Genomic DNA, 22,621 nt, shown 5'->3' with positions numbered 1-22,621 from the left:
TTTGTCAGGAATGTGCTTCCTGTGATTTGTCTGAGAGGCAAACTACTTCTTTGAAATCTCATCACACATGGGGCTTTTCTGTGCAGCTGACTTAATTTTCTTCAACAGTACTCCCATTGTGTTTTTTAATAGTTTTCATAATATATTATAATCGCCTTATATATCTTGGTTTTGTTTTATGTTTTTAGCTCCTTAAGAACTAGTACCATGCCAGATGCGGTGGCTCACACCTGTAATCCCAGTACTTTGGGAGATCGAGGCCCAAGGATTGCTTGAGCCCAGGAGCTCAAGACCAGCTTAGACAACATAGAGAGACCTCATCTCTACAAAAAAAAAATCAAAAACTTAGCTGGATATGGTGGCATGCGCCTGTAGTCCCAGCTACTTGGGAGGCCAAGGTGAGGAAGGATCGCCTGAGCTCAGGAGGTCAAGGCTTCAGTGAGCCATGATTGTGCTACTGCACTCATGCCTAGGCAACAGAATGAGACCCCGACTCAGAAAGCAAAAAACTAGCCGGGCTCGGTGGCTCAGCCTGTAATCCCATGCTTTGGGAGGCCGAGGTGAGTGAATTGCCTGAGCCCACGGGTTCGAGACCCGCCTGGGCAACTTGGCAAGACCTCATCTCTACAATAAATCAAAAAAATTAGCCAGGCATGGTAGCACACACCTGTAGTTCCAGATACTTGGAAGGCTGAGGCGGAAGGATCGCTGGAGCCCCAGGTCGAGGCTGCGGTGGCCAGGAGCGGCCACTGTACTCCAGTCTGGGTGACAGAGTAAGACTCCAACACACACACACAAAAAAACACTGGAACCTTGCCCTTTTACCTTTATATTCCCAGCTGTTAGCATGGAATCTGGTATAAAGTAGGTGCACAATAAGTATTTATTGAACAAACTGAAAATGAGTTTCTTCCAAAATGTTAAATTAGCCAGAGTGTTTTTATGTTATAGTATGAGTTGAAATTAAAGAATTGAAAAAGACTTGTGATGACTCTGCATCCCATGTTTCCTGGAGCAGTTGCAATTTTAAATAGTCTGCTTCATTGACCTTTGAGTATAAATGTAGATAACATGATATACCATAATATTTTGTTTAGAAATACAGTATTCATATTGAACCTATACCTTATTTTTATAATATATATATTATATATAATATAATTTATTTTTATAGTTTGATTTTATGTATTTGTTAAAAGAAAAACTTTCGGCAAATTAAACAGTTTAATTGACCAAAGAACTATTTGTTAATGAAGCAGCACCCAGAACGAGGATAGATTCAGAGTGACTTGGGTGCTGCCACATGGTTAGATAATTTTATGGATAAAAAGAGGAAAGTGGCATACAGAAAACAGAAGCAGGGTACAGAAACAACTAGGTATTTATATCTTGATAGTTTGCCTTATTTGAACATGGTTTTGAATAGTTGGCTGTGATTGGCTGAAACTTTGTGATTGGTACAACTTTCAGTCTATTTATATATCCAGTTAGGTTGCATTTCACTATGTGTCGAAAAACCCTTAGAATGAACCTAAAATATGTAAGGAGGCAGCTTTAGGCTAAACCTAATTTAACATACTTAATGTCTTTTTTCTAATACAGGTCACTTTCAAAACAATAGTAGGTAGTGAAAAATTGAAATTTAGGATGGAAGAATGCCTGAATATTTTCTTAGCTCTGCCATCTTGCTGTGAATTTTGGGACTAATTATTGCATATCTATATATGAGTATTAATGAATATGAATTATTGGGAATTTAGAAATCCTTAGGAATAAGGATCCTCACAGTAAGATTAAGGTTGTAAACAACAACTGCATTCTCAAAGCTAACTTTAGGATGCTAGGATAGTAGCTCTCAATGTTCTTAGACTTTACTATTCTGATGTCATTTATTTGATTTGGGAACCCCAATTTTACTTCCTTACTCTTCTTTTAAAGGCATATTATTTATCTGTCTAGGTTAAACATAATTTTGTTTGTAAATTCATGGGTACCCCAAGGTAATTGGAGATTACAAAGCATATTGATATGGATTTTTCAGGTCAGCCTGGACTTTGAGAATATCAGCTCAATGGGTTGGCCAGCCAAGCTCCAGAAAGGCTGGTAAGCCTAACACCAGAAGTGTTGGCTCTAATGGGCTGGCAAGCCAAACTCTGAGAGTGTTGCTGATTTGGTGGCTGGCAAGTCTAGCCCCCGGAGTGTTGGCTATAATGGGCTGGCTAGCCAAACCTTGAGAGTGTTGCAGCCCCTAGAAGTGTCTCAGCTTTGGAGTCATACCTTGTTCCAGCAGCTTTCGCGGTTCTGTCAGCTCCACTGGCTGACAAGCCAGCCTCCAAGGTACATGGCTCTTCTGTTCTGATGATCTTCTGCAACTCTTCAGGTTGGGGCTCTTGTCTGGAGCCCAGGAGGAATGAGGGACACAGACAGTTGGAAGTGAGAAATCAGGATTTATTGAGAGGACAGAAAAGCTCCCACAGTAGGAGGGCACCCAAGGGGGTTGCCAGTTTGGAGCAGATATCTGATACTTATATAGCCCTAAGACTGAGGCAATTGGCTAGCACTAGCTGTGAGCTGATTTGTCGGCATTAGCTGTGCTGATTGGTCAGTACTGAGGACCAATCAGCAGGAGGAATGGTGAACTGATTGGTCGTTTTTTCTATTCCAGCAGTGAGTACTTAAGCTCTACCTTGAGAGGCTCACAGGGAACCTTGTTTACCAACGTGATGTATCAGGGGAGAGACTTGAGGGGTAGTTCGCTACATTGTTACCAAGGGACCTGCCCTGTGTGTCTGCCTAACTTTTCTCTGGTTATCTCCTTTCTCTGTATCACATGGCCATGGAGGATAATCAAAGGTGAAAAATGCATTTGCCAGTCCTTTTTCTTTTTCAGAATTCCCAGTTAGGGTCCAGCGTTGGTTCTAAAATATCGTTCTGACTAAAGAGAGGAGACATGTTGGCAAAATAAAAAGAGTGAAAAGTTTAGAGCCAGAATAATTGGGTATAAATCTTGGTGCTATGACCTACTATGTTTCTTTGTGTAAATCAGTTTCTTTGAGCTTCACTTTCCTCATCTATAAAATGAGGTAATAACTACCTGAAACGGTTATGGAAATTAGTAGTTTCTAGGACAGTAGTACCTAATAAGTAATAAGTTCTTTATAAATTGTAGCTCCTATCTGGCATCAATAAAACTTTGGGAATAGGCAAAGCATCTTTCTGCTACAATAAACACAGTGATTTGTCATATTGAATAGTTGTTACCCTATCTCTGTTTTCCCAAGCAGTTTGCACTTTAAGACTTTAATAACAAAGTGGTTTACAGATGGCACAGATCAATAAGCAGAGTCAATGATTATTGTCTCTTGCTCCAGGAGATTATGGATGTGATCTCCTTCACTGCTATTCCTAACATGCCAATTAGAAAACCATATGAATCTCTTTTCTGCATTATAGAACAAAGAGGAACTTTCTCAGCCTCCAGCCATTGCATCTACAAACCTACTTCCTAGAGTGCTGTTCCCTTTCTGCTTCCTAGCCAAGTGTGTTTTATTCCTGCCTCCAGTTATTTCCTATCTGCTTGAACTTCCCAACTAGAATTTTGGAAACATCTGTCTAGGTTCACCTTTTTATGTCTTCCCCATAGTCACGTCCAAATCACTGAGATTTGGTTCCATCTACTTCTCCTGCACTCTCACCCTCCTAATTGCTAAATCCAGTAACCACATCACTGTTCTTACCTTACAAGCTGGACATTGGACATATGTGACAACTACTTTCTTTTAAAAGTTCTATTCTGTGCACCACACTCTCCTGCTGCTGTTTCTACCTCTGTGGCCACTTCTTCTGTGTCTTCTTTTTCTGCCTGCACCTTGAATATTGATACATGTTTTCTCCTCTGAGCCTTTTGCACATTTTCTCAGGACTTAGGAGATGCCAAGTGAATATTTGTTGAATGAATGAATTGTATCTGTACTGATTGATTTCTCAAGGAATTTCACACTAGTTTGACCATGTGCTCACCTGTGGATTTGCATCTTCAGACAACTCAGAACTCTTGTTTAGAGTATAAAACTGAGGTAAAGGGAAATTAAGTAGAGTATATACTGCAACATATGCAGCTTCTAAAATTCAGAGCCAGAGTTGGGTCTGTCAGACTTTATACCTCATGAATCTTTTCTAAATGACTTTGAAAATTTAAGTTGGGGATAAATGCTAAATATAGAACTAAAATACTGAGCTCTTGAGTTTAGTAAATCTACATTGTGTTAAGAGTTGTCTGTGCTGTTTTGTTCCTAGACAGTTATTTGGCAGAAAACCAGAGTATCAGATCACAAGATGGCTCTCATGTCGGTTCTGGGGACTGCTGTGATGGGCAACATGGAACCCTTTCAGTGCCACTCTGAAGAATCTCAGGTATACAACAAAATGTTTTTTCATAATTCTGAATTACCAATGAAGCTGCTGAAATATTTCCCTTTGGGGTGGGGTAGTAAAAAGCTTTTCTTCTAACATTTTTATCAAATATGTATGTAAGGTAAAAAAGGAAAATACATATAGAACTTTCATTAAATCTCTTCTTTGGCCCTGATTCCCTTTTTATATTTGCTCTTTGTTGCTTACGTAAATTTTTTTAAAAATAATTTTAAACTTAGAATCCTATCTCTTTCTACTATGAAAGAAAATGAGTTATGCTTGCTTATTCTCTTTTCACCTTTCTCCTAAATAGATAACTCCAACTTCCTTTTCTTGACCTATCAGGTACAGATAGTGCTTTTTTGACTGTCTCTAATGCTGGATGAGGCTATTAACACCTCTTCCTATTATTTGCACTTTATTCCTTCGGTCTTGTCAGCGATGCTTTTATATTTTCATGCTTAATAGCTTAGTTTCTTATGTAGCCATTTTTTAAGTTTTATATCTTTTGTCTGAAGATTGATTCTAAATGTTGAAAACTTACATAGACTATACATTATTATGACTATAATAGTCTTCATTCAGATCCTGGTTTATGCTAGAATTACATTTCCCCTCTACGGATCCATTATTTTATCTCTTATACGTATGAGGATATTCCTAGTGTCCTAATTAAATGGAATCTTCTTTCTTATACTCTCATCAGTTACTCAGAATTCATCATGCTTTTCTTTGGTTTTTTGCTTTTTCTGGGACTTCCAAAAGTTTTCTTTTTTATTTTTAAATGAAGAAGTCTTCTTCAGTGTCAGCGATAAAATCTAACTCCTTTAGTCATTCTGCCTTTAGCTGGCAACCTATTCCATCCTATCTTTTCAAAGTCGTTGTTCTTAGACCCCACTTATTTCTATTTGGATTGTTTATGTCATAGGCCTTCTGCCTAAATCTCATCCTGGGATTTCTTTTCATAGGAATACTGGTTGGTTCCATTATTTCTTGTATGTCATGCCTCCCCCTTTCTTGGCATTCAATTCTCATTTGTCTGAGGTACATCTTTAAATAACTTCCACAGAAAGAGGGAACTTGAGAGGTAACTTGCCAAGCATGGTGGCCAATGCCTGTAAACTCAGGCTTTGGGAGCCTGAGAGGCAGGAGGACCACTTGAGGCCAGGAGTTTGAGACCAGCCTGGGCAACATAGGAAGACCCTCATCTCTACAAAAAATAAAAAAATCAGCTGGGTCTGGTAGCACATGCCTATAGTCCCAGCTACTTGGGAGGCTGAATCGGAAGGGTTGCTTGAGCCCAGGAGCTTGAGGTTACAGTATGCTGTGATCATGCTACTGCACTCCAGCCTGGGTGATGAAATGAGACTCTGTATCTGAAATTTTTTTTAAATAAATAAAACTTATTATGTCTGAGTATGTCTTCATTTTGCATTTTCTCTTATTGATAGTTTGATAGACATAGACTTTTAGATTGAAAATAATTTTTCTTTAGAACTTTGAAGATTATTGAGTATTTTTTACCATCCAATACTTGCTGACAGGCAGATTAATTCATTCTACTTTCTTTCTAGATGATACTTTTTTCCTCTGAAAGTTAAGGTCTCTCCTTCATCCTTGCAAGAATGTGTCTAAGTGTGTGTCTTGTATCATTTATTTTTTATTGTGCTGAGCACATGATGTAGACCCTTTGAATGTGAAGACTCGTTTTTTTTCTTAGCCCTATGTTATATTCCTCCATCCATTATCACTTTGATAATTTCTGTTTTTTAAATCATACTCTCTATTGTTAATTAGGACCTTCTCTAATTTTTCTCCGATTTTTCCTCAAGTTTTCCATCTTTTTCTGTAAGTTTTGAGAGATCTCATTGTCTTTTAACCCTTCTATTGTATTTTTGGTTTAAAATTATGTTTAATTTCCAAGAGTATTTATTGTCTTATTGCTTTTTCATGATATCTTATTGTTTTATGGATACAAACCCCTGAGTCTTGTTTTCCTTTTTCAATTATTTCTTAAATAATTTCTGTTTCTTAGGAGGCCAGGTTTTGTTTTTCTTTTCAGGTCTCTTTTTTCCCCTCTTTTTTCTTGTCTCTCGCTATGAACAGAAAATCTAATTGGGAACATGTTGTTTGTAGCTGGGCTTAGTGACTGTCAGTTTCCACTTGAATGCTGAGTAGTCAAAGTTCGGTTCCCAGTCCTGTTTCAAGAGTCTGGGAGAATCATTAGTGCCATATGGGGTAAGGACTTGATCTGCACACCGCACCCTGACTTGCTGTCCTGGTTCTTCTGAGGAAACGCGTTTACTCTTTCTCCCTCCCCTCTGCTCCCTTCCTTCATCTTTTTCTTTTTTTTTACTTCTAGCATAAAGTTACGTTAATTGTAATGGGTTAATGAGTCATGATCCTTATTTAGTTTCCTTTTAGAAGTTTTTTTTTTTTAAACCATCGACTAATTTATTTCTATAAAGGAACCTACATGGTGTAAACATATTTCAGGATGTCGTCTTGCCATTTTAAACTCTTGTCTTCATGTTACACAACATCTAAGGTGGAGTCATAGTTTAATATTTACCTCTGAGAGACATACACACCTGATGCTGAAATTTGTACCTTGAAATTTGACCTCCTAAGAAATAGAAATTATTTAAGAAATAATTTTTTTAAAAAAACAGGACTCAAGGTTTGTATCCATGAAACAATAAGATGTCATGAAAAAGCAATAAGATAATAAATACTCATGGAAATTAAACATAATTTTAAACCAACTCAGTTCTAGAAGAATCCTTTTCTTTTTTGTTATTTGTCTGCTGACTTTATACTTGAAGGCTCTCTGGAGGTATGCTAAACAGTTGGTGTCTCTGTTCTACTCTGTGTTTTTAATAATTTGTTGAAAACTCTTCTGTTATTGGTTCCCCTCCCATTCTCTTCGCAGTTCTTAGTTATTATCATCTTATTAAAGTCTTGGATGGAAGCTTGTGCTCTATTAATACTTAGAGTTCTCTCTGCCTGAGGGACAATTCAGGCAGCCCTAAAGAGCTGTTTAATAGTTTTGACACATTCTAGTGCTACCTTAGACTGGTTAGTGTAGCTGATTTGGGATGGTAAGGGTGTCATCTAAATTCCCATGGGTTCTCTGTAGCTTCATGGGACTTTGTTGTCTGTAGGGTAACCTGGGCAGCTTAGACTTGTTATCTGTGTCATGCTCCCAGTATTCTAGCTGTCATAACTTAGTCTAGTGTTGCCAGTGTTGGCATCATCTGGAAGCTTATTAAAAATAATCTTAGGCTTCATCCCAGATCCACTGAATCAGAATCTACATTTTAACAAGGTCTCCAGGTTCACATTCAAATATGAAAATACCCATCTAGACCTTGGTCACCTGTCATTTCATGTGTGGATGGAACTATCACATGAATTAGTCTTGTATTGGGAATTCTTTTCTCCAATCTGTTTTGAGATATATGGCCAAATCTATGCTTGCTCATTGAATCTCATATCTTGAGATAGACTTGCATAAAGAATCCTAGTAGTCCACCATAGATAGCAGTATTTTCCTGCACCTCCATGTGGTTTTTGGGGGAGCAGGGGTCAGAGTCTCTCTCTGTCACCCGGGTTGGAGTACAGTGGCATGCTCACAGCTACCACAGCCTCAACCTGCTGGGTTCAGGCAATCCTTCTGCCTCAGCCTTTCAAGTAGCTGGCACTACAGGTGTGTGCCACCACACCCATCTAATTTTTAATTTTATTGTAGAGACATGGTCTCGCCAAGTTGCCCAAGCTGGTCTCGAACCCCTGGGCTCATGCAGTTCTTTTGCCTCCACCTCCCAGGGTGCTACGTCTGTATATACACCACTATGCCTGGCACATGTTGTTATTTTTGCATGAAGGAATGGGTGAGTTTGGAAAGCACGTATTAATGTTCCAGTTCCATGGGCTATAAGAAAGATAAAATTTTGAGTGTCTCTCTAGTGAGAGTGATCATTTAACCAAATCCTTCTTCTATTTTTTTTAACTGTGTCTAAATAGGTATTTTATTTATGTTGCCACCAGTTACCCATCACCACTCCATGCTTTTGGAGTTTGTATGGTTGATCGGGATTTGTCCTATATCGGGAATTCTTTGAGCCCCTTCTCATCCCTTGCCAAAAGCAATCTTGAGTTTTCCAATTGTTAGTGGTTGTTCCCTCTTCTGTACTCATTACATACCTTAAAGTTGTGCAACTTGGCCACCAAGTCCCCTTCGTCGGACTGGAATGGCAGATCTATTGGCCATAGGGAACCTTGGGTATAGATAATCTTTATATATCTCTTCCCATAATATGAAGGTACTTTTATTTTTATCTACAGGGACCCCACATAGGAAAACTCCCCTAATTATGGGTAGTGGTCTCAACTGGGCCACTGCTCTAGTGACTTTTGTTCAGCATTTCCCATCGTGGCTTTGTTGGCTGCTGGAGCTCCTCAATTATCCTTCTTGAAATGTCTTCTCTTTGATATTTGTACTTCTGTATCATTCAGTGTTAAGTTCTGAGTGAATTCCTCAGTACTGCCTGATTTTTATTACCAAAGCTATATATTTTGTTAGAATTCAGAATTTATTTTTATATTCTTCTCTTTTAAACTTGATGTATAGCTACCAGTTTTAATTTCTCTACCTTCTGTTTTTTTAGTGGATGTTCTTTTTACTTTTTAAAAAGCATGTTAAACATACTAATTTCAGTCCTTTTCATATTGTTCTATTATTTCTATTTTTCTGAGAAATTCTCTCATTCTCCATAATTCTGTATGTGTTGAAATTTTAATTTGCAAAATCATCTTGAATGCAGTTTTATTGTTTTTGTTGCTTTGTTTTTCTTCACCCCACCTTTCCTTCCCTTCCCATATTTTGGCAGTTACCTCCCTCCTCAGCCTCAATTCAAAACCAGGTGTTATATTAGTAATTCATGCCTCTCATCCTGCCAAGATTTTACAAACCCCTTTTCCTAGCCAGCTTGGCTTAGCCTTGTTCTCGGTTTTGGAGTTGTCTCCATTCTTTCCTGTGAGCCTGGCAAACAGCTCCAGACAGTGGCAACAGTATTTTTAAACATCTCTTTTTTGGAGGGAAGGTGCTATATGAGCCCTCTATTTTAAATGGAAAGACTGATTTCAATCCCCTGCCTTGAATGGGGTGTTTTCTGTCCTTATTTCCATACCAGAATATAATTTCCAGCTGACACATTTTGTTTCTGATCCTAGTGCACATAGGGCTTTTGACTTTAGCTATCACTCCCTGTTAAATGTTTTGTAATAACATCTATGCGTTTATCTTTTTTTTCAAAGTTTATCACTGCGATATATTTGCAGTTGGGATGGAGGAGGAGGAAATTTCCACATGAACTTGTTCCACTATCCTGACCAGAACTACTTAAATTAATACTTTAGAAATGTAACTTTATGGTGTTGTAGAGATTTACTGAAAGAGGAGAAAGATTCGTGTTAGAAGAACAGTCAGCGTTACATCAATATAATCAAAATAGAGAAGAGAATATGGGTTTAACAGACTAAGTACACAACTGGGCCCTTTATTATGGTAAAGGAATACAGGAGGAGCCAACTGGACAGCAGGGTAGAAGTGGGATAAAATCTTATATCAAGTTTTGAGTGTGATGAGATTGAGAATTTGTGACAGCCAGTTGAAGATAGTAAACATTTGGGCGTGAAAGAAATAGCAACTCTACATCTGTATCTTAGCCTCACTGGTGTATGGGTAGTTGTTGAAACTATAGAGTGAATGAAATTACTCAGGAAGAGTAACTAGAGAGCAAGAAAAAAGGGCCTGATGATGGAACTCAGAAGGACCATCATCATTTATAGTAGGTAAGGAGTCAGTAAGGAAAAGGAGAGAAAGCAGCAAACCAGACTGAAGAGGAAGTGACAAAGAGGAAGCAGAAAGACCAAAAGAGAGGACTGAAACAGATTCATGCAGTGAAATGCTTCGCAAAGGAGAAAGTTGTCATTGGCATCAGGGGTTGCAGAGAGTCAAATAAGAGAGGGGCTGAGTAGTGTCTACTGGAGGGGGTCATTTAAGTAGAAGCCTGTTTATAGGGGATTGGAGGTGAAGGGAAGAAGAGAGGGGGCCCATAGTTGAGAAGCAACTGGGGAGAGGTATTTGTATTTTGCCTTTGATTTTTGTTTTGCTTTTTTTAGGTTGAGGAATTCTTGGGTACAGAAGTTTGTAAAGTGTATCTAATTTTTAATTTTGTTGCAGCAATTTGGTCTCAGGTTATTTTTCTGTGAACTAACCTGATTGTCACTTTTTACAGTATTTTATGACTTTACTGTTTTATTTTGCTTTTTTCATATGACTTAAACATAATTTGTTAGTTCTTAAGATTATCCCAAACCATTCTTAAAGCTCTGTATTTGGGAGTAATAGTAATTATTCAATGGTCAACCAAGATGGTGTGAAAGGAAATCACTGGCAATATTATCTTTTTTTCCTTCATTTTATTATTTATTCTTTTTTTATTCAAAACAGACTTTAATCCAACTTAAATCTAACATGAATCCACAAACCCAGTAAGTCTTTCAGAGGCTAAACAGACTCTCCCTGATGCCCAGCAGGTGCTTTAAGAAGGGTCTCATGTTTCCTGGTAAATTATACGACCATTTATAAATGCTGTGAAGTATTGCAGTTAATTAAGCAGTATCATTTTGTAATGGATTATCTAGATATATTATTTTTTCAAATTGGCACAATTTGGCACTATGACAATAATGCACTTAGTGTTCTAAAATTGGTAATGCATCTCCTTAAACGCTCATTTCCAAGGGCAGGGATAACCATACACATAGGTGGCACCCTACAGGCTGTGTTGATAAGGAACCTTGTGGTTTCTGCCTAACTAAAAATAGCACCTCTGCTGACTTGCTTTTCTTTACCTAAGCTAAAATTTTACTATTGGTGTTCCTTGACAGATTACTAACACATCTAGTTCCAGCTGTTTCTGATAGGGAATTTTTTAAAGTCTGTTTTCAATAACTTAACCAAAAATCACATAGCAAGTAGTGGAACTGGGTTTCATACCTTGTCAATCTGGCTATCCTATATTCTTTAAGTTCGCCGTATTGTCTTCAGCTGTGTCAATTATATAATGATAAAACAGGAGCATGTTCCCTCCCTGAGTCCTTTGGATATCTCTTTCTTCTCTCTTGTCATTTTCTCCCTCCTCTTTATGTAGACTAAAAAAGAAAGATAACATACAAATCAAAAATGTTACAGAAAGGTTTTCTTAACAAAAATGAAGATAAAGTACAATAGTGTAATCAATATTTAGCCCTGAGGAAGTTAATTCAGAGCAAAAGACATTTTTTTAAACTTGGAAATGAGCACCTAATAAGATTGGCTTTATAGCATATATATAGGAAAAGATAGTTAAAAAGAAAAGGACAGCCAGCCAGAGAAAAGTCACAATGTGAGGAAATAATTTTTTTTTTTTTTTTGAGTTGCAGTCTTACTCTGTCTCCCAAGCTAGAGTGCAGTGGCATGCTCATCGCCACTGCAGCCTTGACCTACTGGGCTCAGGCAATCCTTCCGCCTCAGCCTTCCAAGTAGCTGGAACTATCGGCATACCCACCATGCCTGGCTAATTTTTTGATTTATTGTAGAGATGAGGTCTTGTGAAGTTGCCCAGGCTGGTCTTGAACCCGTAGGCTCAGGCAATCCTCTCACCTCCCAAAGTGCTGGGATTATAGGTGTGAGCCACCAAGCCCAGTCAGAAATAAAATTTTAAAAGACAGAAAGATATGGTTGAGCAGAGGGTGAAAGAATAACCATTCATGACAATTGTATAAAAACCAATTTTCCTTAGAGTTGCTAAAGGAGAATTAGAGGCAGACAATACCAGGTTAGCATGCTTCCGTATTAATAATGCTTGAGACATTTTCATCAGGAAGTATATGACTCTTTAGACCTTAAGAATAAAATGTTTTTTAATTTTTTATGACTTTTGATTTGCTGTATGTAGCCAAACCTATGGAACACATTATTGATATTGCTTATTTTATACCTATTTCTTATAATTATAGATTTATCTAAGTGGATTTCTTCCAAAGTATGATGCAGACCACTCTCTCACAAGTCTTTCAACCTCAGAAAGGAGTTTCATCTTTATAAATAGTCGACCAATACATCAAAAAGACATCTTAAAGGTAATCTTTCTTGGAAAAAAATGTTCCTTGGATCAGAAATTAAAAACTAGCTCTGTCATTTGTCAAATTGTAACAAGTACTACTCCTAAGAATTTTCTCTAAAATAAGAAAAACAGAACAAGAGATATGCTATCATGTATTAAGCGTCATGCTAAATATTTTATATATGGTATCTCTTTTACTCTTCACAGCAATTCTGGAATATATTACTGTCCCCATTTATAGTGAGGAAACAAATGCTAGATGTCTTTATTAGACCATGTAGCCAGGAAGTTAAGAGTTTTGATTTGAACTCCAGGCCTTCAGAACTTCCATGACACTATGGTTTTTAATCATGAGGCTAATTGCGTTGGATATTTGTACATCTTATGAATGCTTGTGCTTCATTTACGTTCAAGGCCTCCAAACGAGTATCACCTCTGTGGTATTGCTTTTACTATTAAGCAGTTATATCCACTCAGTTTCTCAGGTCAGTATGCTCCTTTTGGTGGTATTTTAAGATTGGTAATACTTCTTTATTTAAATATTATTTTTATCTTTTATTCATTACATACGTTTCTAGTTAATCCGACATTATTACAATCTGAAATGCCTGAAGGAATCTACTCGTTTGTATCCCATTTTCTTTCTGAAAATTGATGTTCCTACAGCTGATGTGGATATAAATTTAACACCAGATAAAAGTCAAGTGTTATTACAGAATAAGGTAACTTTTTTCAGATGTTTGTATTAATTCATGCTCTTTATGAACTTATATATTTGTATCTCTTTTCACATAAAACAAGATTTGCTTGTTTATATTTTTTATTTTAAATTTTGTGTATTCATATAATTTCCCCTAACATTTGTTAATTTATATTTTTAGGAATCTGTTTTAATTGCTCTTGAAAATCTGATGACAGCTTGTTATGGACCACTACCTAGTACAAATTCTTATGAAAATAAAAAAACAGATGTTTTCTCAGCTGACATGGTTTTTAGTAAAACAGCAGAAACAGATGTACTTTTTAATATGGAATCATCTGGAAATAATTATCCAAATGTTGATACTTCAACCATTCCTTTCCAAAGTGATGTGCCTAATGATGAATCTGGAAAAAACACTGATGATGGCTTAAAAGACCAGATAGGTGTTGGTGACCATCATGATTGTCATGTTAGTTGTGAAAATTCCAGCATTGATAAGAATACTAGAGATGCATTTCAAGAAATTTTAATGAGTAATTTATCATGGGAGAATACCCAGAGTGAATACAATGAAACGTGTTTTGTAGGTTCTGTTAAGCACACCAAACCAGAAAATAGCAATAAAGGCCATATAGATGAGAGTGGGGAAAATGAAGAAGAAGGAGTTCTTGAAAAGTCTTTGAAAATTTGTGCAGATGATTGGAGCAAGGGAAATGTACTTAAAAATTCAGTGGGAGAGAATATTGAACCTGTAAAAATTTTAGTGCCTCAAAAAAGTTTAGCATATAAAGTAAGTAGCAGTAATCACTCAAGCCCTGAACAAAAGAATCTCAGTGAAGGTCCTTGTAACAAAAAAACAAATGTGATAGATAACAAATCTGGACAACTTACAGCTTATGATTTAATTAGCAATCGAGTAATCAAGAAACCCATGTCAGCGAGTGCCCTTTTTGTTCAAGATCATCGTGCTCAGTTTCTCACAGAAAATCCTAATACCAGTTTAGAGGATGCAACATTACAAATTAAAGAACTGTGGAATACATTGAGTGAAGAGGAAAAACTGAAGTAAGTTTCCAGAACTTGCATGTGACCTGAATGTTCAGTTGTTTCCATCCTATATGACTCACTGGTTGGTTTAAAAGTTTTTTAACTTCTTATTTATGGAAATGAAGAATGGAAAATGCCTCTGGCTTGGCGAGAGCACCTTTTTGATATCACTTTTTTTGTTGTTAATTTGGTTTTTTTGTTGGGAAGGGCGTTGTTTTTTGTTTGGTACAAGCCTTAACTGCTTTCTGATTTATTAAGTTTGTGGTTAAAGGTTTTCCATTCATCTTCTCAATTTCAAACCATCATTCTCTTCTATTTGTTTTTTGTTTAATATTTAAGAACTTTTCTATGGTAGAACGTTTTTTAAGCCTTTGCAATAGAACAATGATAACCATGATGTTTTTAATATCCTGATTATTCCCTTTCTTAAATTGGACTTTAAAATATGTAACATAAAAGAAAAACTTGTATTATTGTTGTAGATTCAATTTAGTGGTGTTAATACTGTCCCTACTCAGCCTAACTTAAGGCTTGCTTATAAGGTTTTTGATTTATTATAATGTAAATTATAGTGGGGTTTTTTTGGTGTGTAGATAGATGAATTGATTCATTTTTGATTAATATATTACTTGCCATCTTTAAATCAGATTATCTGAATAAGTCTTCCAAATAATATGATGAGTGTTTTAAATTGGCTTAAGACACTTAATAAACATTAAATACTATGCTTTGAGTGATCTAGCCCACCTGAAAATGAAAGAGTAGAATTAATTATACCTTCAATCATGTATTTTATCTAAAGTGTCTCAATACTATGTCAATATGAAAAAAAAGTTAATGAAATCCATCATCCAGAGTTTATATTTAATGATAAACTACATGGATACTTAGCCTGCTTTCATTTTTTCATTAGTGCATTCAATCTTATAAAGACACTGTCAATTTTATATTATAAAAACCACTATTAACATCAATACAGAAAGCTTTCATAGATTAGTTTTTCTCTTCAGCCTTTTTCCCCACTTTTTTTAGTAGCGATAGTTGTTTTTTTGCTCAGCACACACAAAAGTAGATAAAACAGTACAATGAATTAATTACCCCGTTTTACCAGCCATCATCTCATGAACAGTCCTGATTTATTCATTTCTCCACTCACTTTTGTTCCCCTTTTTTATTTTGAAGCAAATCATAGGCATAATATCTATTTCATAAATATTTCAGTATGTAACTCTAAATGATAAAGATACTTGTGTTTTAAAGATAACCATGCCGGGCTCGGTGGGTCAGCCTGTAATCCCGCCTTTGGGAGGCTGAGGTGAGTGGATTACCTGAGCCCGCGGGTTCGAGACCCGCCTGGGCAGCGAGACCGCATCTCTACAATAAATTAAAAAAATCAGCCAGGCGTGGTAGCGCATGCCTGTGATTCCGGCTACTTGGAAGGCTGAGGCGGAAGGATCGCCGGAGCCCAGCAGGTCGAGGCTGCGGTGGCCAGGAGCGGCAACTGCGCTCCAGCCTGGGCGACAGAGTGAGACTCCAACTCAAAAAAAATAAAAATAAAAAAATAAAGATAACCATAATACAGTTGTCCTAACTTTTTTAAAAAGCATTGATTCCTGAAAATATCAAATATGCAATATTCAAATTTATAATTTTTTCATATATGTGAGATTTTTGAGGTTTATTTTTAATAATGATGCAAATAAGTTTCACACAATTATTGTCTTTAGTTTTACTTAAAAGACAGAGAACTCTGCAGTTTAAAGATGAATATGTTTAATGTTTAAATACAGTAATCCCACAAAAGCTCAGTTGCATTGCCCAGGGAAGTGATGAACTGAGAATTGTCTGAGAATAGGAAAAATGCAGAGATGCTTTCAGTTTTCATGGAAATAGTTTCAGTGTAACAGCTTATAATGGAAAATTATCCTGCTGGCTATTCCTTTGTAGGCTCACAAAAGCAGGTATAGTTCCAGTTCCCTTTGGGGGGGGAGTGCCAGTATTGTTTCTTTTTGTGGATCCCAAGCTGTCGGGTTACTAGGGTTATGGTTGATAGGCCTCATCTAGAAATGTGTTTATCATCAGTATTCTAGAATTCAAATTTCCCTCTTACATTGTCATAAGGGGTGGTCAAGACCTCTGAAACTGCACCTGGGTTCTAAGCCCTTCTTTGCTTTTTGTGAAAATGTGTGAACAGTTTTTCCTGGATTGTTGTGAGGGATAAATAAGATGTGTGTTATGATACAAGATCAGTGACTAGCACATAGTAAATGATTACTCAAGATGTTAATATAATCAGTGAAAACACTTAGCAGTTGGGCTTAATCTCATCTGTGGGACAGGTAATGCTTCCCTGAAGAGAAATTAATCAGAAAGGTTTTAGGGAATTGTCTAGGTGGGAAGAATAGCATGTGAGAAGGCCCAGAAGCTAGTAGGAACATGGTGTTATTGAGGAAATAAAAGATTCCTCTATAGCAGAAACAGAATATGAGGGAGTGTGGCAAAGAAAGATGAGGAAGGTGGGGGCCAGATCATGCAAGGTTCTGTAAGCCACAACAGTGTTTGAATAAGGACTGGGATCAGGGTTTCCAGTTGTTAAAATTCTGCTGAGAAGCGGAGCTCGGTGGCTCAGCCTGTCATCCCGCGCCTTTGGGAGGCTGAGGTGAGTGGATTGCCTGAGCCCGCTGGTTCGAGACCCGCCTGGGCAGGCGAGACCTCATCTCTACAATAAATCAAAAAATTAGCTGGGTGTGGTAGCGTGCGCCCGTAATTCTGGCTACTCAGAAGGCTGAGGCGAAAGGATCACCGGAACCCAGCAGGTTGAGTCTGCGGTGGCTGGGAGCGGCCACTGCACTCCAGTCTGGGCAACAGAGTGAGACTCCAACTCAAAAAAAAAAAAAAAAAATTCTGCTGAGAGCTTAGGACAGACTTTGGAGTAAGGAGTATACTTTCATTTTTTATTTCTTCTCTGATTTTCTTTTTCTTGCTTTCTTTTTCTCTAGTGGATTAGAATAAAGATTTAGGCCATATGCCCTGCCACTGGGGTCTCAGTCAACTGACCTTAACTTGAAATTTAATTTGCAGTAGCTTTGAATATATTTCTACTTAAAATAACTAAGAATAATAATGCAATTGGGGTATTATTGAAAATGATAAGCTTTATAATTAAATGTAATGTTTAGTTAGAAAAACATTATTTGAATTGACTACCGGTCAAATCAGGATTCATATTTTCCATTCAAGTTACTAAATCCTTTAATGACATTAAGCACAAAGGTAGCAGCAGCTTTTAATGAACATTTACTTACTATTTCTTTGTACATAACTTTTTATATTTTCCAAAGAACTAGTTAAATTGACTTCTTGAGTAAATCAAAAGATTATTACCATATGTGAAAATTTGCACATTATAATTAATTACAAATGGTGACCTCTGTTTTGAACTCATTTTCCACTACACAGGAAAAATCTTAAATTTTAATGTCAGAGAGCTAAAAATACCTATTCCTAAGTACCTGTTGAAAATAAACTTTTAAAAATAATGTGTTTTTTAGAGCTAATCCAGAACTTCAGATTCTAAGTAGAAATGAGAGAAAATAACTTTTAAAATTGTGAATATGGCATGGTAAGTAACCAAAGTAGCCGTTTTCCTTCTAGTTTACAATGAAACAGTGTCTTTTTTTACATTCTTACCCAATGAATGTTTCTTCATTCAACAAACAAGTACTGAGTACAAACTACATGCCATGCTTTGGTCTCCTGTCTTTTAGTCTCACTTTTAACATTTAATACAGGTCTCCTTGTATTTTTATTTCTTAACACATCCACTTTTCTCTTTAAAATGTTGTGTGTAATGGAATCCAGCCAGTTTCTTAATACTAGAAATAACCTTAATTCTGTAGTCTCAAATTTAAAACCATTTAGAAACAATTTTTTAGTAAAGTTACTAAATTACTAACCCTTAGTCAGTTGTATGCCCTTTTTGTTATAAGATTTTATTGATATAAATATCACCATTTACTTTGTGTCTAGCGCTATTCTAAGTATTTGACATATTTTAACTCATCTTATTTCTCACAACAAAACTCTGAAGTAAGATGTACATTATCCATGTATTACAGATGACATGCTGCAGCACAGAAACATTAAATAATTTGCATAGGTTTACAGAGCCTCAGAGTGGCCCAGGCAGACTATTTCCAGGGTCTTTGTTCTTAGTCCCTACACTTTGATGAACACATAGCGGTAGTTTCCAATCCTAGGTGTGTACTGGAATCACCTGTGGAGTTTAAAACCAGCTGCCGAAACTCACTCTAGACCTAGAAAAATTAGAAACTGAGAGTGGGACCCAGGTATCTCAGTTTTTTAGATAAGAGTTGACACAACCACTGTGCTACACCATCTTTGCCCCTAGAAATTTGATTTTACTCATTTCACTGTAGACAAAAAAAGAAAACCTTTTAACTTTTTTACCCAGTGTAACTTTTGAAATTTCCATTTCAAAATGAAAAAAACCTTAGAAATTGAGTTAAACTAGATGATTTAAATTCAGTTTGTTTGATTTATGTTTTCATTGATAACTCAAAAGTGGTAATAATAACTGAAAAAAAACATTTAGCTATGAAACCAGTATAAATTTCATCATATCACTTTTGACTTTGTGTGCATTTATTATAGTGACTTTATGATTTTACTAGTATCTAATTACCAAGTGGAGTATTAATGTGTGTAAATTTTTTTTGTACTGTTCTTTCATGTTGATGTTAAAGCAAATATATAAGGAATAATTCAGATCTGGAATTGGCTCTTTATTTAATCATTTCTTAATTCAGTCTCTTTAAGTATTGTGCCTTAACAGTTTCTTAAATGGTTTTTAAAATTGGGTAAAATCTTAGTGATCTTAGTGGTATAGTCTAATGTATTTTCATAAATTTGTGTACCGATATAAACATCACCCCAAGCAAAATGTGGAACATTTCCATCATCCCAGAAAGGCCACCTCCCAGCCAAGTCTCCATAGGCCGCCACTATTTTGATTTTTGTTAGCACTAGCTTGTTTTTGCCAGCACTTGAACTTCATGTATATAAAACTATATGCTATGTACTCTTATATCTGGCTTCTTGTCAACAAAATATTTTTGTGACTCATGCATGTTGTTGAATCTATTTGTGGTTAATTTTTTTAAAATCAGAGTATGAATATACTAAAATTTGTTTAGTTAGTCTCTAGCTGATAGACATTTGGGTTGTTTTTTGTTTGGGGCTATTATGAATAAAATTGTGTTATTTTAGTTTTCAAATATTTAGGACTTTTCTAGACATATTATTCCTAATTTAAGTTTGTCATGGACGGAGAAAATACTTCATTAGATTTCAGTCTTTTGAAATGTATTGAGAATTAAAACCCAGTATATGTTCTGTCTTGATGAATGCTTCATATTCACTTAAAAAGAATCAGGACTTCAAAGTTGCTAGATGGTAGTGTTCTAAAATGTCAGTTAAGTTGAAGTAGTTGATAGTAATTGATAGCACTGCTAAATTCTTCCAAAGCTTTATTGATTTTTGGGGTGGTCTGGTTCTGTCAGTTACTGAGGGAGAAGTATACTATGCCACTCTGGCTTTTTTTATGCTTACTATTTGCAGGGTGTATCTCTTTTCATTCGTTACTTTTACGCTATCTGTGTCTTTATATTTAAAGTGTAACTCTTGTAGACACATAAGCTTTTTAAAAAATTCAGTCTGACAATCTTTGCCTTTTAATTGGAGCATTTAGTCCATGTAATATAATAATTGATATGGTTGGGGTTAGGTCTGCTATTTTCCTGTTTGTTTTCTGTTTGTTCCATCTCTGTTTTGTTCCTCTGTTTTTCCTTTTGGGGAAAGAGAGGAGGTCTTCTTTAGGGTTAAGAGAATATATGTTAGTATTTAATTTCCTTATTGTATTTCTGTTATTTTTTGCTTCATTGATTACATTATACGTCCTTAATTTATCTTAATCTTGTTTATAGTATACCACCCCACATAAAATGTAAAAATTTTGTACATATAATTCCACTTATATTTGGTATCATTCCTTAATAGTGCAAATATGCTGGCAACAAATTCTCATCTTTCTTTTATCTGAAAATGTCTATTCTTCACTTTTGAAGGACATTTTTACTGGGTATAATTTAATTCTGGGTTCTTTTGTCCCGAAATTTCACAGTTGTCTGGCTTTGCATTGCCCCTGATTACATCCATTATTTGTGATGTTTCTCTCTTTTTTTGTCTCTCTCTCTGTTTTCAGAATTTTATCTTAATCTGGTGTTCAGCACTTGATTCTAATATACCTACATGAGGATTTCTTTGCATTTATTCTGCTTGGGATTTGCTGACCTTGGATATGCAAGTTGTATTTCTCCAAAGTGGCTGTCAGGCCTAATTTCTCTAAATATTGTTTTCTTGCCCAATTTTCCATTTCTTATCTGGTACTCCAGTTACATGTATGTCAGGATGTTTGTTGTGTCATATAGGTAACTGAGATGAGTTTTCAGCCTTGTTAAATCACTTTTCTGTTGCTCACATTGGATCATTTTTATTGCTCTATCTTCAACTTTACTCTTTTTTTTGCCAACTCTCATCTGCTATTAAGCTTATCCAGTGAATTTCTGATATTGTATTTTTTAGTTCTAAAATTTCCATTTCATTCTTTTTTTTTTTTTTTTGAGTCTCTCTCTCTCTCTCTGTCGCCCAGGCTGTAGTGCAGTGGCACACTACTCACGGCCACCCCAGCGTTAATCTGCTGGGCTCCAGCGATCCTTTTGCCTCAGCCTTCCAAGTAGCTAGAATTACAAGCACTCTATCATGCCCAACTAGTTTTTTATTTATTGTAGAGACGAGGATTCACCAAGATGCCTGGGCTGGTCTTGAACCCGCAGGCTCAGACAATCCACTCACCTCGGCCTCCCAAAGTGCTGGGATTACAGTTTGAGCCACTGAGCCCAGCTTCATTCTTTTTTATAATTTCCACTTCTCTGTTAAGATTCCCCCTTCTGACTTTGCAGACACTGCCACCTTGAGCCTTTTCCCATCAGCCATGGTCAACCCCACCATGTTCTTCGACATCGCAGTCGATGGCAAGCCCTTGGGCTACGTCTCCTTCGAGCTGTTTGCAGACAAAGTTCCAAAGACAGCAGAAAACTATTGTGCTCTGAGCACTGGAGAGAAAGTTTTCGGTTATAAGGGTTCCTGCTTTCACAGAATTATTCCAGGGTTTATGTGCCAGGGTGGTGACTTTATATGCCATAATGGCACTGGCGGCAAGTCCATCTATGGGGAGAAATTTGATGATGAGAACTTCCTCTTGAAGCATACAGGTCCCAGCATTTTGTCCATGGCAAATGCTGAACCCAACACAAATGGTTCCTAGTTTTTCATCTGCACTACTAAGACTGAATGGTTGGATGGCAAGCATGTGGTTTTTGGCAAGGTGAAAGAGGGCATGAATGCAAGCCATGGAGGACTTTGGGTCCAAGAATGGCAAGACCAGCAAGAAGATCACCATTGCTGACTGTGGACAACTCTAATAAATTTGACTTGTTTTATCTTAAACTACCAGATCATTCCTTCTGTAGCTCAGGAGAGCACCCCCTCCATCTTGTTTGCTCGCAGTATCCCTGTAATCTTTGTGCTCTCGCTACAATTCTTTGGGTTCCATATTTTCCTTATTCCTTTCCATGTCTAGTTGGATTGCAGAGAAATAAAAACTAACAACAGCAACAAAAAAGATTCCCCCTTCTATTCTCTCAAGGTTATATTTTAAAACCTTAAATATTTATAAAATACTATTTTTATTTATTTGTTTTTTGCTAATTCTAACATCTGGATCATCTTGTGGTTGGCCCCTATGACCACTTTTTCTTTTGACCTTAACTCACATTTTCTGTTTTATTGCTTGAGTAGTAACTTTTGATTATATATAATGGGCATTGTGAGTGATGTGTTTAAAACTCTGGATTCTGTTATCTTCTTCTGAAAAGTGTTAATTTTTGTTCTATGAGGCATTTAAATTATTAACAGATTATATTGAGCTTTGGATGTTTTGTTTTATATTCTGTTAGGAAGAGACTGTTACAATTTTGTCTTTATTCCTAGGGTAATTCCCTTAGGTCTAGGACATAGTTTTTTTTTCCTCTAAGATGTGGCCCTCTTCCAGTTTTAATTGAAATCCCAAAGTGTTTACCAAGCCATGAAACTTTGTGGAATAAAAACTCCAAACTCTTATTTCCCCTGCAATGGGCAGCAGCTG

The 22,621-nt window shown here is 36.5% G+C and overlaps 1 protein-coding gene across 3 annotated transcripts in view; it reads left to right on the top strand.

Annotated features, from left to right (window-relative positions):
• Positions 1 to 22,621, top strand: part of PMS1 (PMS1 homolog 1, mismatch repair system component) — an 87,978-nt gene that overhangs the window by 54,171 nt on the left and 11,186 nt on the right. For all 3 annotated transcript variants that reach the window (XM_008065714.2, XM_021716365.1, XM_021716366.1), the window contains 4 exons: positions 4,297 to 4,413; positions 12,481 to 12,603; positions 13,166 to 13,309; positions 13,469 to 14,355. In XM_008065714.2, coding sequence (XP_008063905.1) covers positions 4,297 to 4,413; positions 12,481 to 12,603; positions 13,166 to 13,309; positions 13,469 to 14,355 — 1,271 coding nt within the window. The remainder of the gene's footprint in view (positions 1 to 4,296; positions 4,414 to 12,480; positions 12,604 to 13,165; positions 13,310 to 13,468; positions 14,356 to 22,621) is intronic.

The sequence above is a fragment of the Carlito syrichta genome, unplaced genomic scaffold (assembly GCF_000164805.1).
Source record: "Carlito syrichta isolate Samal-C Ts95f unplaced genomic scaffold, Tarsius_syrichta-2.0.1 Scaffold308799, whole genome shotgun sequence".
Classification (NCBI taxonomy): Eukaryota; Metazoa; Chordata; class Mammalia; order Primates; family Tarsiidae; genus Carlito; species Carlito syrichta.
This window is presented reverse-complemented; position numbering and strand designations above follow the sequence as displayed.